General features: G+C 34.2%; 1 protein-coding gene across 2 annotated transcripts in view; it reads left to right on the top strand.

The window, feature by feature from the left end:
- Positions 1 to 258: 258 nt before the first annotated feature.
- Positions 259 to 13,968, top strand: part of LOC118194245 (uncharacterized) — a 44,294-nt gene continuing 30,584 nt past the window's right edge. The window contains exon 1 of one of the 2 annotated variants that reach the window (XM_035365456.2): positions 259 to 407. In XM_035365456.2, the coding sequence (XP_035221347.1) occupies positions 336 to 407 (72 nt within the window). In that variant the 5' untranslated portion in view covers positions 259 to 335. Of the gene's footprint in view, positions 408 to 9,065; positions 9,231 to 13,968 lie in introns of those variants that run through there. The other variant, XM_035365458.2, reaches the window with a different exon arrangement.

Raw genomic sequence — 13,968 nt, 5'->3', positions numbered from 1 at the left:
TAGCCAAACGGCTTCAGAAGTCACTTAAAGCGCGGGCTGGCTCGTAAACGTTGGCGTAAACTGTTGTAAATTAATCAAGCATTTGAGAATAAATTAATAAAATGTTTTTCTAGCTCATTTCTGGCAACCCTAAAAAATGCCAAGACACACGGGCGTCAAACACGTCAACTATGTTAATCACGTGATGTTAATATATCCCATGTTCCTCTTGTTCTTTAGATATTATTAAGCTTCTGTATGTGCTTGTATTAACACTGATGTAGCTATTGCTTATATTATTTTAGTTGCAATAGAATAAATATGTTATTATTGTTTAAATCTGCATCGTATTATTTATGAATACATCCCTCATATCATCATCAACAATAGTTTTGGAGACTCAACTGCTGCTACTGAGTGCACAAAAGGTAAGCTGATTTTGCTATCTTTATTCTTCATAAACAAGTCTAATGGCAAGAAGCACTCAACGCCACAGAAATCTAATCGCTAATAAATCAAAGACTGTGGCCTTCAGACAGGCAGAACGCGCTCTAAATTCACCTCCCAAAGTCTTCTCTTAAATACTAACTTCTTTCTACCTCATTTGGGTACATGCGCACTAACTCATTTACATTCTGGCAAGAAAGCGTAAGTGAAAGCAAGAGCAATAGCTAAGGTTGCTTCAAAATAAAATTAAAGTAAGTTAATAAATCCCCACAATATTTTTTAATTGAAATGTTCGTAGAAATAATAAGAATAATTCAGCTAAATTTCCGCTGCTTGAAGTTCGCCTCCTGCCAACAAAAATACTTCTTTTTCGGCAACGTAATTTCTTATCACAAAATAAGATATATCCTTTTTCTCTCAGGTTTTAGTGCGCTTTGCAGATAATGTAAGGATTTATTTTATTCTAACCAATTATTTTTAGTTTGACTTTCCTATTTCTCCTGATTTCAGTTTCCTGCCAGAATGTAAATTTTGTATGACGTAGATGTAAATTCTCAAAGTTTTTCAGAAGCAGTATTTAAGCTGTGTCTCAGGAATTCAAGAGAGTAGTAGTAGACGGAGTTTCGATGTTTATGCTGCGAGCTCTCAAGTTCGGTGTTTGACACCTTTGAGTTTATACTGATATTCCTCTGCTCGGCTTTGCTGTGTGCAGCCGATTTAGCGTTAGTTTAAGCTAAGGAGCCAATCATTTAGAATTCTTAACTTACAAGTGATTTGTTACATTATTATTTTCTGTTACTAATCACAAGTGGTGGTGATTTGTGACCACAAAGTGTGTGCATCCGTTTAAATAAAAAGGTTATTTAAACCTTTCTCTTGCAGTATTTATTCTTAAAGACATAGCGAGAATTCGCTACTTAGTCTTCAACATAAAGATCAGGGTGTATGCTACCAAAGAATACCCACAGACTCTATAATATTGTGAACTTTTTCTTTCAAATCGAAGATTTGTGATAATCGTGCATCGATACAACCTACTGATACTACTTTGCAAGCAGCAACTGCACATTCCGTGTTTCTGTTTCGTCTTCTGGAAATTTTCTCAATATTTAAAACTGTTTCTTTTTATTATATGGAAACGGGGTCAAAAATATTCATAAGATGGCCTCTCAGTGTTCAATGACTTAACTTAAAGCGTATTATTTAAACTTGCTGATTGTTAAAATAAACCCTTTCATTATAATTCCATTTTTTTCCATGCTTTTCTCATACTTCTATGAACTTTCCGACTTTAATAAACAGATTTCGCTGTATGGTGGAACTCCGATTATCCGAACTTCCGTCTAAGCCCAATGTAATAAATGTTTTGTTTGTTTGTTTGTTTGTGTAGTTATGGCAAAGCCTCGAGGGCTATCTGCCTAAGGGGAGGGATGCCTTCGTGGAGGACTTTCTAAGGGAAACTGGCTCGTATACACGTTACACATGGGGAAAACCACGAAAACGCCCATGCAGCCAGCCCGTTCGCGGGATTAGAACCTCGGACCGAACTACCAGTGTTCAGCGACTTTACCGCTCGGCCGCTGGTGGACTCAATGTAATAAATGAAAAAGTCGTTAAAGTAGCTTCACTCAAAAGATAAACAATTTGAAGATTTCAGTTTTAGCAATAATTTAAGGTGCAAAAATAAGAACTCCATCGTTACCACATTTGAGCTCGGCAGTTTCGACACTTAAACACTTTGAATAAAAATCAGTTGGTTTTCAGTTTTCGTACCGGAGCCAGAGTACTTAGTTATTTATACCACAACAGAGCAGCGTGAGGATTGTTGCATGCCTTTGTTCATGTAATTTATTACGCTTTACGGAGTTTACTAAAATCAAGTAGTACTTAAGTAATTAAATAATCACCACTAACTAAATGGATAAAACCGTTAAAGGCTGCAAGTTTGAGGAAATGGGTACGTTCGTGATTTTCTCTAGATATGCAGAAGGCAAATTCATTGGAAAATATTTCAATTATTGCATTTCTTCCCTAAAGCTAGATAGTTTCAGTGTGTTCTATAATACTCGTATTTAGCTACTCAAACGGAAAAAAACTCTTTAAGAGATAATGATACAAGAATGAGAAAAGGACCATTTTTACAGATAGTGCAATAATAAGTATTAAAGCCAATTTTAAATTACAGTAACCTTTTAAGTAATTTTTATAATTATCTGTTTAAAATCTTTTAAAAATTGGGATGCGCAGACTAAGCAATCTATGTTTTGCGTGAACAAAATGATTACAAAACTATGATGATAACAATATTTCTCTCACATTTTTTCTTTCTTAATCGTTTAGCCTTCTTTCATCATTTACATGATGAAATTATCACGAAATGAGAAGACTGAGAGACTACTGTTTTGGCTAATTAAAACAATACCTTGAATCTGTATGTGTGTGAATAATAGCCAGCATAGACCTGTAAAGAGTTCCGTCACTTAAATGATTTTCTCTTCAACTTCGGTTTTTCGAAGTTAAATTTTTGGTTCTCTGCATTATTGTATATAATTTACACACTTATTGGGCAAGCACGGAGGTATTTCGAATAAAGGCCAAAATAAAACACCGTCTTGCTCATTAAGTTTTGCTTTCACAGAAATTTGAAATCTATAACGTTTACGTTGCTTTGCTATTCTTACGCAAGTTAAATCAGAGTAAAATAATCAAACGCTTTTGAAATTTACAAATTAAAAAAAAATTAATAATTTTTAATTAGTTCATTTGTTTAATGACTGAGACCAAGAATATATGGCTACAGGTCTAAGGGAAGGGATGTGTTCTTGGAAAACCGTTTCAGGGAGTCTAGTTCATATTTCATTAAACATGAGGGAGATCACGAACACATTCAGTACAATTTTATCAGGTCATGCAGAAGCAAATATCTTAGTATAATATGGAATGAAAAAATGACAAGAAGCTGTAAGTTATCAGTGATGAAGGGGAAAGGTAAATAAAAATGGGCAACTTTCTAAAAGTACTCAGTGTATTTCCAGTCCTGTAGTGAAATTCAATTTCATTTTTGCCTGACTAGACAGCGCAACTCTTTTACTGATAACGGTGAAAAAAAGGCGTATCAGTTACAAGGTAAGCAGCTGACGTCACATCATGGAAGCGCAAATAGCAAATGAGATAAAACAATCTAACAGAACGTTTGTTATCCCGCAATAAAAATTTGAATACCTCTTGTTGAATTAATAACTTTATCAAAAAAAGTATTTCAAAATCATGCAACTATCACTTATAATTTAACTGATTAATAAACACACGGAGAAACCTTATTAACAAATCAGTGGGCTTTTATTTCCTTGTATAAGCCTTACAAAGAGTTAGAATAAACATCTGCATCGTTTTGGTTACAACGGGTAGAGAGCTGAATTTACTAGGAAGGGGATGTCAGATTTGTCATTTTTATTCGTCTGAAGCTTAGTATCTGCCTACGTTCGGAGCATTTTTTTTAAACGTAGAATATGGATTAAATCTATTTTATTTAGTGAATAAATATGATATCAAATCGTGAAAATAAGCAAATTTTTAGGAACATTTTCAGAAGTTTTTAAGATAGATGCAATTTTATGCAAATTTTTAGGAAAATTTAATACTTACGTTAGGTATCGTATATTTTTCCCCACTGCACATATGTTAATTTCACTTATACTGTATACTACTACAACATTCATCTGTGTTATTAGATGAAAGTTTTACGATATTTCTAAAATTTACTAAAATATGTGAAATGGCATGGAAAAAATAGTTTTTTTTATAAAATATTTCTAATTATTTTATATTGGAATGGTTATAAACTTAGCAAATGAATAGACAGAACTTCGGTTTTGTCTTAAAACTAGCGAACAATATAGAAAACACTGTAGTGAAATTTCATAGAAATATATTTGAAACATTTTAAGCAGCTACATTTCTTGTATGTACACATACTAAAAAAATCAGTTTTCCAGAAAACGTGTTTAAAGATTTCACATTAGCAGAAAAACTGTTGTGTTATGTTAACACACTTAAAATTCTCTTTATCTTCATACTTAAGTAATTTTGATTTCCTATTTGCTTTTAATAATTTTCTGGCTATTTACGAAACGAGTGACGAATGACATTTTGAGTTCTTTATTCTTTCGTTATCAATTCCAAAATAATTCTTAATAATTTATTGCTCAATTGATATACCTAAGTATTCAAACACAGGAAACAACCCAATATATTCTGAATTAAAAATTAAAACTGTTCTACATGCACCCAGCATTTTACCTGTGTCAATAGAAATGACAGGCACACAACCATTCAGTGATGCATGGCCACGACTCTGCCTTGTACCATCCACAGAAACATCACAAGCTGTACTTTTCTTTAAAGTTCTAATTTCCTTGGCAGTTTCTATCATGTTTTAATCAGATACATTACAGATAATATTGTATAGATTCTAACAGTTTACTTTCAGACTGCCTAAATGCTGTTTTTGATATGAAAGGCAAGTTCAAAGTAAACAACGACTTTCTACCAGGTGTATAACCTTTTCCAATTAGTCTTAATCCGAGCACCAAGAAAAAATTTAAATATTTTTATTTCCACTTTTGGGAGATGAAGAAAATATAAATCCATATTTGCATTTCAAGCTAAAGTTGGAGCAAAACCCGAAATTTGAATCTTCTACTGATTGCAAGCCAGTTTCAAGACACACTGGTTAGCAGAGGACAGAAGGATAAGAAGGGAAAAGATAGAAACTAATGTTGTAGTGTTAAATACTCTATTTCCTTGAAGGTCTTGAAAATTTTTTGCATTCATAACATCCGTAAGTTCAAAAGTTCTTAATTTAGATGAACTTGCAGTTGTGACATTATCACGAACAGTTCGAGTTCTAATTGTATAGCGATTAACGTAAAAAGATTGCTTTTTACTTTTTTTAAATCTTGCTTTTGGCAACTTAGAATAATCAAAATAATGCAACAAATGTTCAAAAGAAAATAAATACAAGAATAAATGAGCTAAATATAAAAATTAAACAAACTTAAAGCATGAATTTGAGTGTAGGAAACAAAGAACAAGCGTAGAGGAAATGTAAACCAAAAATCAGTGTTGTCAGTCCGAGTTCGAAAAATTAAGCCAAATAATTATTGCCAGAAACAAGAAAACACATACAAATAAAAGGATAACACCATTGTTTATCCTTAAGTTGAGCCTTTTAAATGGCACTTCCGGTTTTCTCTTCCGGTGCAGTTAATTGGCTATATCCTCTCTACTAATTATCATAACAAACAAAATTTTTCGGGGGGAAATCCTAGAAAACTGTTCCTTCAAATTGGGCAATTAAAAAAAAAATCGAATTTGTTCCCCGGAATCGCCTTTTTAACGGAGACAGATACCTTAAAAGCCAGTCACGTTAAATCCATTACCAAGGGTTAACAGTGAGTGGGTATAGTACAGAAATATGCTTCTTTAATGTAGTTTCTGCATTTAATAAAAGAGAAAAACAGAATAAAAAAAGTTGTTACTTTTATTCCGTTGTTTAATCATTGGAGTTTTAGTGAAAGATTTTTTGCATTATTGGTTGCATAATCGATTATTGTAAAACACGCGAGAGCAGACTGTCTTAGGGAAATCGTATTTGCTTTCTTTGTGGATTTCCTAAGGAAATTAAGTCTTACTAATGTTTTCATGTTAAAAACCTTATGCAGCCAACCTGCCGTTTATCAAGAGGGAAGACTAGTCAAACTACCTGAGTTCAGCAGGCGTATCCATTCTGCCACTGGTGAGTTGTATAAAAAAATAATAATTCAAGTTTCATTTTTTGGGTTTTAGAAATTAACAGTTGTGTATTATTCCTTCTGGAGGTAAATTTCTTAACATCAAAAAAATGCTTTACTATATTTCATCTGCAAATCATATCGCTTTCATCAGTAAACTACAAAAGTTACGTTATGTGCAGTTTTCAAAGACACCAGTAGATTTTTAATTAGATAATTCGTTCATATAGAAATTCGTGCGAAGGCGGCATTTTCACTTTAGGTCGAAACATTATTTCTTAGAAAAGTAGTTTCTTTAGGGCCACACACCTACGGCCTGTCATTTTAGCATAGGGTCTTCGAGGCCATTTTTTTCCCCGAACCGTAATTCGTAACTATGGCAATGACTGCTTCGCAAAAAAAGCCTAATCCTCGAATTTGCTAAAATCCCCTAATTCCCTCTTTGCAGCAATGACGACACAAGTTAAGATTGTAAACGAAGGGGAGATCGTTATTACACTGAAGTGCCCATTTAAAAATAATATAGTATAACATTCAGCAGTTTATATTATTATTATTATTACTTCTAGCAGTAGCACTTGATATACATAATTCGTTAGAATGAAAACACTCAGTGCAAACACAGAAGGAGAAACAACAAATCAAAAACTATGCCCCACAAAAATCAACAACAACAACAACAACAACAACAACAACAAAAAAAAAAAAAAAAAACAGAAAGAAACATCAAACATATCGGTAACAAAAGTCAATTAGTCTGTAAGTTTGCAACTCTTCTCTAGCCTTCCAACATCTATCGCAAATATTTCCTGAGACCCAGCTGGGCATACTCCGAGATGCTCACTATCCCTCACATGGTTACTGCTGCGTAAAATACAGTGTGGGGTGGGCAGTATTTCGAATCTGTGTAGGTAACCAGCAAGGTAGTCATGACCTGTTTCTAGCTTGAAGGCAGCAATAGCATGCCGTCTTGGAAAATCAGGAATCCCCTCAAGAGTCTCTTTTTAAATTTTATCACTAATAAGTTCAGATAATTTTGCTTGGTATTCAAAGTATTTTTGATTATTCTATTTGTTGTAGAGTATCTCTTTTGCATGGATTGCAGAATACTTCTGCCTTCCTTACAAGAAGATCAGCCATCTTACTTCAGTATATATCACAATGTGAAGATATCCATTGCAATACTATACTCGTTTTCAAGTTTAGCAGTAACCCGAAATTCTCTTTACAGCTTTTAAATCCCTGAGAGTCTGGACAATCTAGAGATGAAACTGCTTGAATTGCTGATACGGAATCAGAGGGTATAACGACATTCTCAAAAGTCTCTTGTCAACACTTGTCTTCACTCTTGGCTGACTGGCCAATCTAATAGCTTCACCGTCAAACGACGTGGTATTTGGCCCTAAAGTTATACAGAATGCAAGCATTTCTGAAAATATCCCAGCGTCTGCATTCCCTCCTCCGAAATCCACAACCGAAATCCGTCGGTATACACATGCAGCCATTCAGGCCGAGGATATATGGTATTCATAGTTTCCGAACAAACAGCCTTTAAAGCTGAATCAGGCACATCTTTCTTCTACACCCTTTGAGTAAGATTAATTCTACAAGGGGATTTAAAGGATTAATTGGGGAAGGTAAAATTTCCAGGCAGTCCCGTATGCCAGTTTCATTTTTAATTTTCACAACTTTTTTAATAAAACCTTCTTGTGTTTTTAGTCTTCTGCTTTGATTGCAACTATAATTTACCCCAAAACAATTTGATTGTAATCGAACAAAAATTTTCGTATAAACACAAAGCTTTCTGCTGTATAATTTCTTCAAAAGACTTGGTAAGTAACAGTAAAACATTTATTGGGGGATGTCTTAACCGCTCCCATAATTAGTCTTAGTACATGGTTTTGGGTAGTCTCAAGATCTATCATCAGATTATTACTACAAGTTATAAGTGCTTCAGAGCAATAAGTCAAGACAAGTTTGATAAATATATTATATGTCAGCTTAAGAGTATCTCTACCACAACCACACTGAACTCCAACTAATATTTTCAAAACTAATGATTTCTTTCTTACATTTCTTGTGATCTCCTCTATGTGTTCTCGCCAAGTTAACTTTTTATCAAAGTAACGCCTATTTTGTAAATGATTCGTATAGTTTATATTATTGAGAGCACAGAAAATTAGGTTAATTTGCTACGCTCTTTTACTGGAGCATAGCCAATGTTTTGATGTGATTGTACACATTATCTTTAGTATTTTATAGAGGTTTCTTATTGAAGAATTCTCTAAAAATGATATGCCTTTCACATCGAAACTTTGGTAGTCCAATAGCTGAAGTAAGTTTACGACAAACTGTAGTAGACTATAAGAACGAATATTTATCAATTAAATAGGTTATGAGTCATTTCTAAATTAAAAAAACTGCTAAGCAATAATTACAGATCTCATCAGTTGGCTTGATAACGAGTTAAAATACACCAGATATTAATGCTATTTGATTGTAATTTATACTTTAGATACCCTAGAATGACTTAAATATGTCTTATTTTCCAAACGAGTGTTACCAAAACTAATAACTAAAAATATTAATTTATCATAGTCATGAAATGTCAAGTTTCTTTTACAAAGCCTTTTCCGCTCAATTCCTTATTAACAATGTAAAAGTACATTTTTGCATCTTAATTCAAAAATTGTCTTCAAGAAGCAAAAAGTGACATATTAAAATATTACTTCCTATCTTAAGCTCCTTTTCCATTTTCTTCTCTTCCATTTCAAGTTCTAAGAAAAAGTAAATGAACTACACTTGCTAGCTTTGGAAGTATGCCAACTATACTTAGGTAATACTAAAAACTTTATGGATGTATGTGTTTTAGAAAAATAATTTTGAGGACAAACAAAAGTTCCCAAGGATAAACATTCATATGCAAATTATTTAGAGTGATAACAGTAAGCTATATTTTAACCATTACGTATACACATGCGTGTAAAGTCCGAGAAAAGAACAAGAAAGAAGGTAAGCATAACTACAATTCAAACCAATTAAATGTAATTAATTATGATTTCTGGTTGAGATACAGCTTAGTTTAATTAATTGAGTACAACAAATCAGTGCTTTACTAATAACTATGTAGCTGAGCAGGCAGAAAACATAGACAGATAGCCTACTTAGATTTTTCTCTTGTCAAAGGGAAAAAATAATGTAGTGAAAGTGTGCTTTAAAAATTTTTCAAATCTGTAGGAGAATATTATAGTTTTCTATTTTTTATATTCCATTTCATTTAAGACTCACACAATTTGTGTTTAAGCAGTACTTTCCCAATTTTATGAACTCTCCTTTGATGCACAGCGCCAAATTAGAGTATATCCTCTACAGACAACCTCTCAGATTATTAGGCTTAAGGAGGCTCTGAGTCATTGCGTAAAATAGTGGTGCAACCCTTTTTATTTCTCTGCTCTGGATGATTTTTCTCTGGCTGATAGCCTTATCTGCCTAGACAGGGATGCTTTCGCGGATTCATTTCTAATGGACACTGACTTGTAATCCCAGTACACATGGAAAAAGTCTCAAAAAGTCCTCTGAGTTAGTCTGTTCCGCTAGGAATCAGCTTCCGGGTGAAATATATTATTCTAACAATTTTAAAAAGTATCTTCATTCTCCTCGGATTTCAGAATAATCTTATCTCTAAGAAAGCGACAAGTAGTTAATAGTTAACGGCAGATGTTGTCAGTTGCAAAACTACATTTATTTTCTTTTCTCAATGTATTTTACTGACAGCCACGATTCATGTGATCTGTTAAAACTAAATTTCCGTCAAAATGCAGCAACCTGGCGAAGATGGTTACTTTAAAAATGTTAAATATGCTAGTTTTTCTAAAGTTTAATTCGCTCACTGGGGCTATGCATAGTAATATTATTTTTACGGACTATTAAGTAGTTTCCATGAACACATGAACAGTACCATTTGTGAAATTTAGTTTCAGTGCACATGCCCAGAGCATTTACCATTGACCTTTCGTTAATATATAAATATTTATTGTAGGGTTTATATTTATTTGAACTAACATTTATTTTAAGCTATCTTTCCTGTCAAGCCTTTACTTTCCCCTAGAATTGCCAATGCTAGAGTATGTAAATTGTAGTAGAGCGCGCAGTATATTCAAATTTAGCAGAAGTAAGATGAGTTTAAATAAAAGGGAAACGAGATTGTAAGTGTGCTTCTTGAATCGCGAAAGTGAAGGTTGCTAGGTAGAAATTTAAGAACCGCGTGTTTCGGCCTGTGTGCCTATCTCGGCAGTTTTTGCTGAATCCTTCAACTGCTTAATCAGTAAGCTCGCTGAATCTCAGCTGTATTTTAGAACGCGGTTAGGTTAGTTAAGATTTCAGAGCCTCGTAGGTAGTGATCTAGCTATTTATTTCATCCAGTCATTATTTTTTTTAGTTTCACATTTCTGTTCTGTTAAACCGCCGGGTCGGCGTAGTTTGTGAGCGTCAAGTGAACGCAGCTGTTATTTTTAAAGTGGAATAAAAAGGGCTTTAAACCCTTCTTACGTGTTTGTGTAAATTTACAGTTCATAGCAGTCACTACCACAGTTGCTGACAAGTTGGGGCCACACAATACTACAACATAATTATAAATCAATAATGATCAAAAGAAAAACTCTCTAGTAGAAATTTAAAATGTGAAAACAAAATATAAAACTTGTTTTATATAGTTATTAATTAAAGATTTCTGAAGGCTAAATGCGCGTAAGTCAGTTATTATTATTTGATACTCAAATATATTTTGTTCAGACAAACTACAAGTTAATGTAGTTCAAAATTTGACATCTGATGAATCCCTCAATTCGTCGCTTTAGCGTAATGATGTCAATTTATCGATTAAAAGGTTCGATGTACTGATAACTTTGAAGAAATCATTTTATGATCTTATTCAACGTAATACTTTTAATAAATAGAGTGAAATATGATATTCTTTTCCAGATAGACAAAAATCGCTAATTTTCTCAACGCTTATCCCTGCCAAATGAATAATTTCACTCAATGCCGCTAGTTGCATACATAGCTTGTTTTCCATCGGGACAAACTTATCGAACCACGGACCTCTGGAATACGCGCCCAGCATGCAGACCACTACACTACGAAGGCACGTTAAGAAGGGGGGAGAAATACGTTATAACTGGTTTGCATAATGTATATTTGCATAATTTTCTCATGTGGAAAATCAATACAAGGCATTTTCCCTTAAATTTTCAACGAAGACAACTCTTTAAGGTAGATAATACTAAGCATGTAACGCCCAGTATTCTCAATATTGTGCGTATCCGCTTTTAGATGTACCTAAAGTGTTTTTCATGTCTTGAAAAACCAGTTATAAGGTATTTCTCCCCCTTCTTAGCTTGACTTCGTAGTGTAGTGGTCTGCATGCTGGGCGCGTATTCCAGAGGTCCGTGGCTCGATTCCCGGTGAAGGTGTTGCTCATTTTTCCTCTCTCCTGCTTTCAAAAACTACCTAATATCTCTGCACAGTGAGCTAATTAAGTACTTCGGCCTTTTAGAATTATTTGGAAATATCACTGTTTGATTTTATTAACAGCGTAATATTCATGCAGTATGAAATTAAATATATTAATAGGAACCCTATCTTAGGTTAGGATGTTTGGATATGAAAAAGGAGACTAGGACAATCTGCTAAGAGAAGATATGTCTTCGTGGAGGACTTTCTAAGACAAACTGACGACGTGCGTTAGAAGCTAGAAAACAACACCAAAAACACCCAAGCAGCAGCCCGTTCGTTTGGGACCGATATTAATAAGAAGAATTAATTACACATTATTATCATTCTGCTTTGCTAATTCGATAAAAAAACACCAAGACTAAATTTTCTTAAGAATTTTTCAAACTGAATCAAGCTAGTTTCAGAAAAGCATCTCTTCCTAATATCGTCAAGCATTTCTAACGTCGGTTGTTTTAATGAATTAAAGCAAAGCACTCGAGGGCTATTTGCCTAGGGAAAGGGATGTCTTCGTTGAGGATTTTCGAAGGGAAACTGGTTCGTATATACGTTACACATGGGGATACCCACGTTTCTAACGTAGGAAAAACAAAGCTCTTAACCTTCATTTATATATTCTTCGTTATTTAACACAAAAGCATAAGTTTTCGAAAAAGTATGCTTTTGGAATATATTTATTCGGCATTTTCTCAGCTTTTTTGAGTATCGTTGACTTAATTGTGAAATATAAAGAAATAGTTTTCATACGGTAAGCAACAACGTGCCAGTACATAATAACAAAACAGCAGGAATTGTACAATATAAATAGAATCCTGCGACATAATTTTAAAGGAAATGAACCACCTACTATTTTATGAAAGACATCGTAATATTATTGCACATATACAGGGTGATTCAAAATATTTGGCAGAAATGTAAAGGCAGGCAGAGAGAAGCGAAATAAGCAGATTTTGTAATGGAATATGTGTGCACAGTGGTGCATTGTGGTGCTACTCAATGGGAGATAAAAGCGTTTTTCTGGCGTAAATTCTTATTTCCCGTGCGGTTTCCAGCGAAATCTAAAGCTATCCGATATACCTATTTTATCTATGGGGCCGTGAGCAGAAAGGAGCAGCTCTTCAAAGGTCCCTATAAATCGTGTCTTGTACTTCTTTTTGCTAGTTGCTCCGTTTTAGCAGCTGCCCCATTGACAAAATGCATGTCGGGCAAGCTCCGCGTTCCTGTAGCATTCAAAATATTTGGCTCAAAATAGCTCAAATGTTTCACGGAAATGACACCCTATGCTATCTCAGCGCATTTATTCGTTACAAAATTATTGTATAGTTTTCATTATTGGGCATGTCTATTATTATTTCTAATTGGGCACCCATATTATTCTATTATTAGGCACGCATATTCCACGACAAATTTTTCTTATTTTGGTCCCCTCTGCAATTTTTCCAAATATTTTTTTATTACCGTATATATAAATGTATCGGGTTTTAAAGAAAGTTTTCAGCTCCCGCAAATATCGTCTGCTCAAATAGTTCGCGTTGGCGTGTTTAATCATATTTCGTCAAACGATTTTTGAAATTTGAAAGAAAGAGACTTGCTTTAGAAACTGTGTTATGAAATCTGTATAACAATATTATTGTTATCATTAAGTATAAGGTGTCCGAATTGGAACTATCACGCTACTACTAGATTAGAACCATCATTGACTTCCAGTTCTTTCGAAAAAAGTCAGCTACAGAATATCACCAAATCATGCGTACAGGTTTAGGCACTAATACTGTATCATATGACACTGCGAAGCTGCAAGACCGAAAAACAAGGACTATCACATTCAAGAATCAGAGGCCTCTGGTCAGTCTAGTGAGGTTGATGAGGCCCGTCTGCGAGAACTTGTGGAAGAAGATCAATATGCAACCATTCCAGAGCTTGCTAAGGAGTTAGACGTTAGTGCCATGCCTATTAGTCGCGCTATGCTTTGCATAAAAGGCAAAAAGCAGTTTGACTAACAAAAAGATCATGCTTTGTATCTGACGGGATTTCAGTGGTATTATTCACAAAAAGTATCTGGAACACTCGAAAGTAAGGCGTACAGCGAGATGCTAGTTCATGTTGACGCTGCTATCAAGGAAAAACGTCGAACGGAGTTCCAGTTCAAAAAGATAACGTTCCATTAAGACAATGCAAAACCACATGTGTCTGCATTCACTGGCTGGACTCTGTACGGACTCGAATGGGATCTTTTGCC

The sequence above is a fragment of the Stegodyphus dumicola genome, chromosome X1 (assembly GCF_044657685.1).
Source record: "Stegodyphus dumicola isolate Sdum_Otavi_A_Nest chromosome X1, ASM4465768v1".
Classification (NCBI taxonomy): Eukaryota; Metazoa; Arthropoda; class Arachnida; order Araneae; family Eresidae; genus Stegodyphus; species Stegodyphus dumicola.
This window is presented reverse-complemented; position numbering and strand designations above follow the sequence as displayed.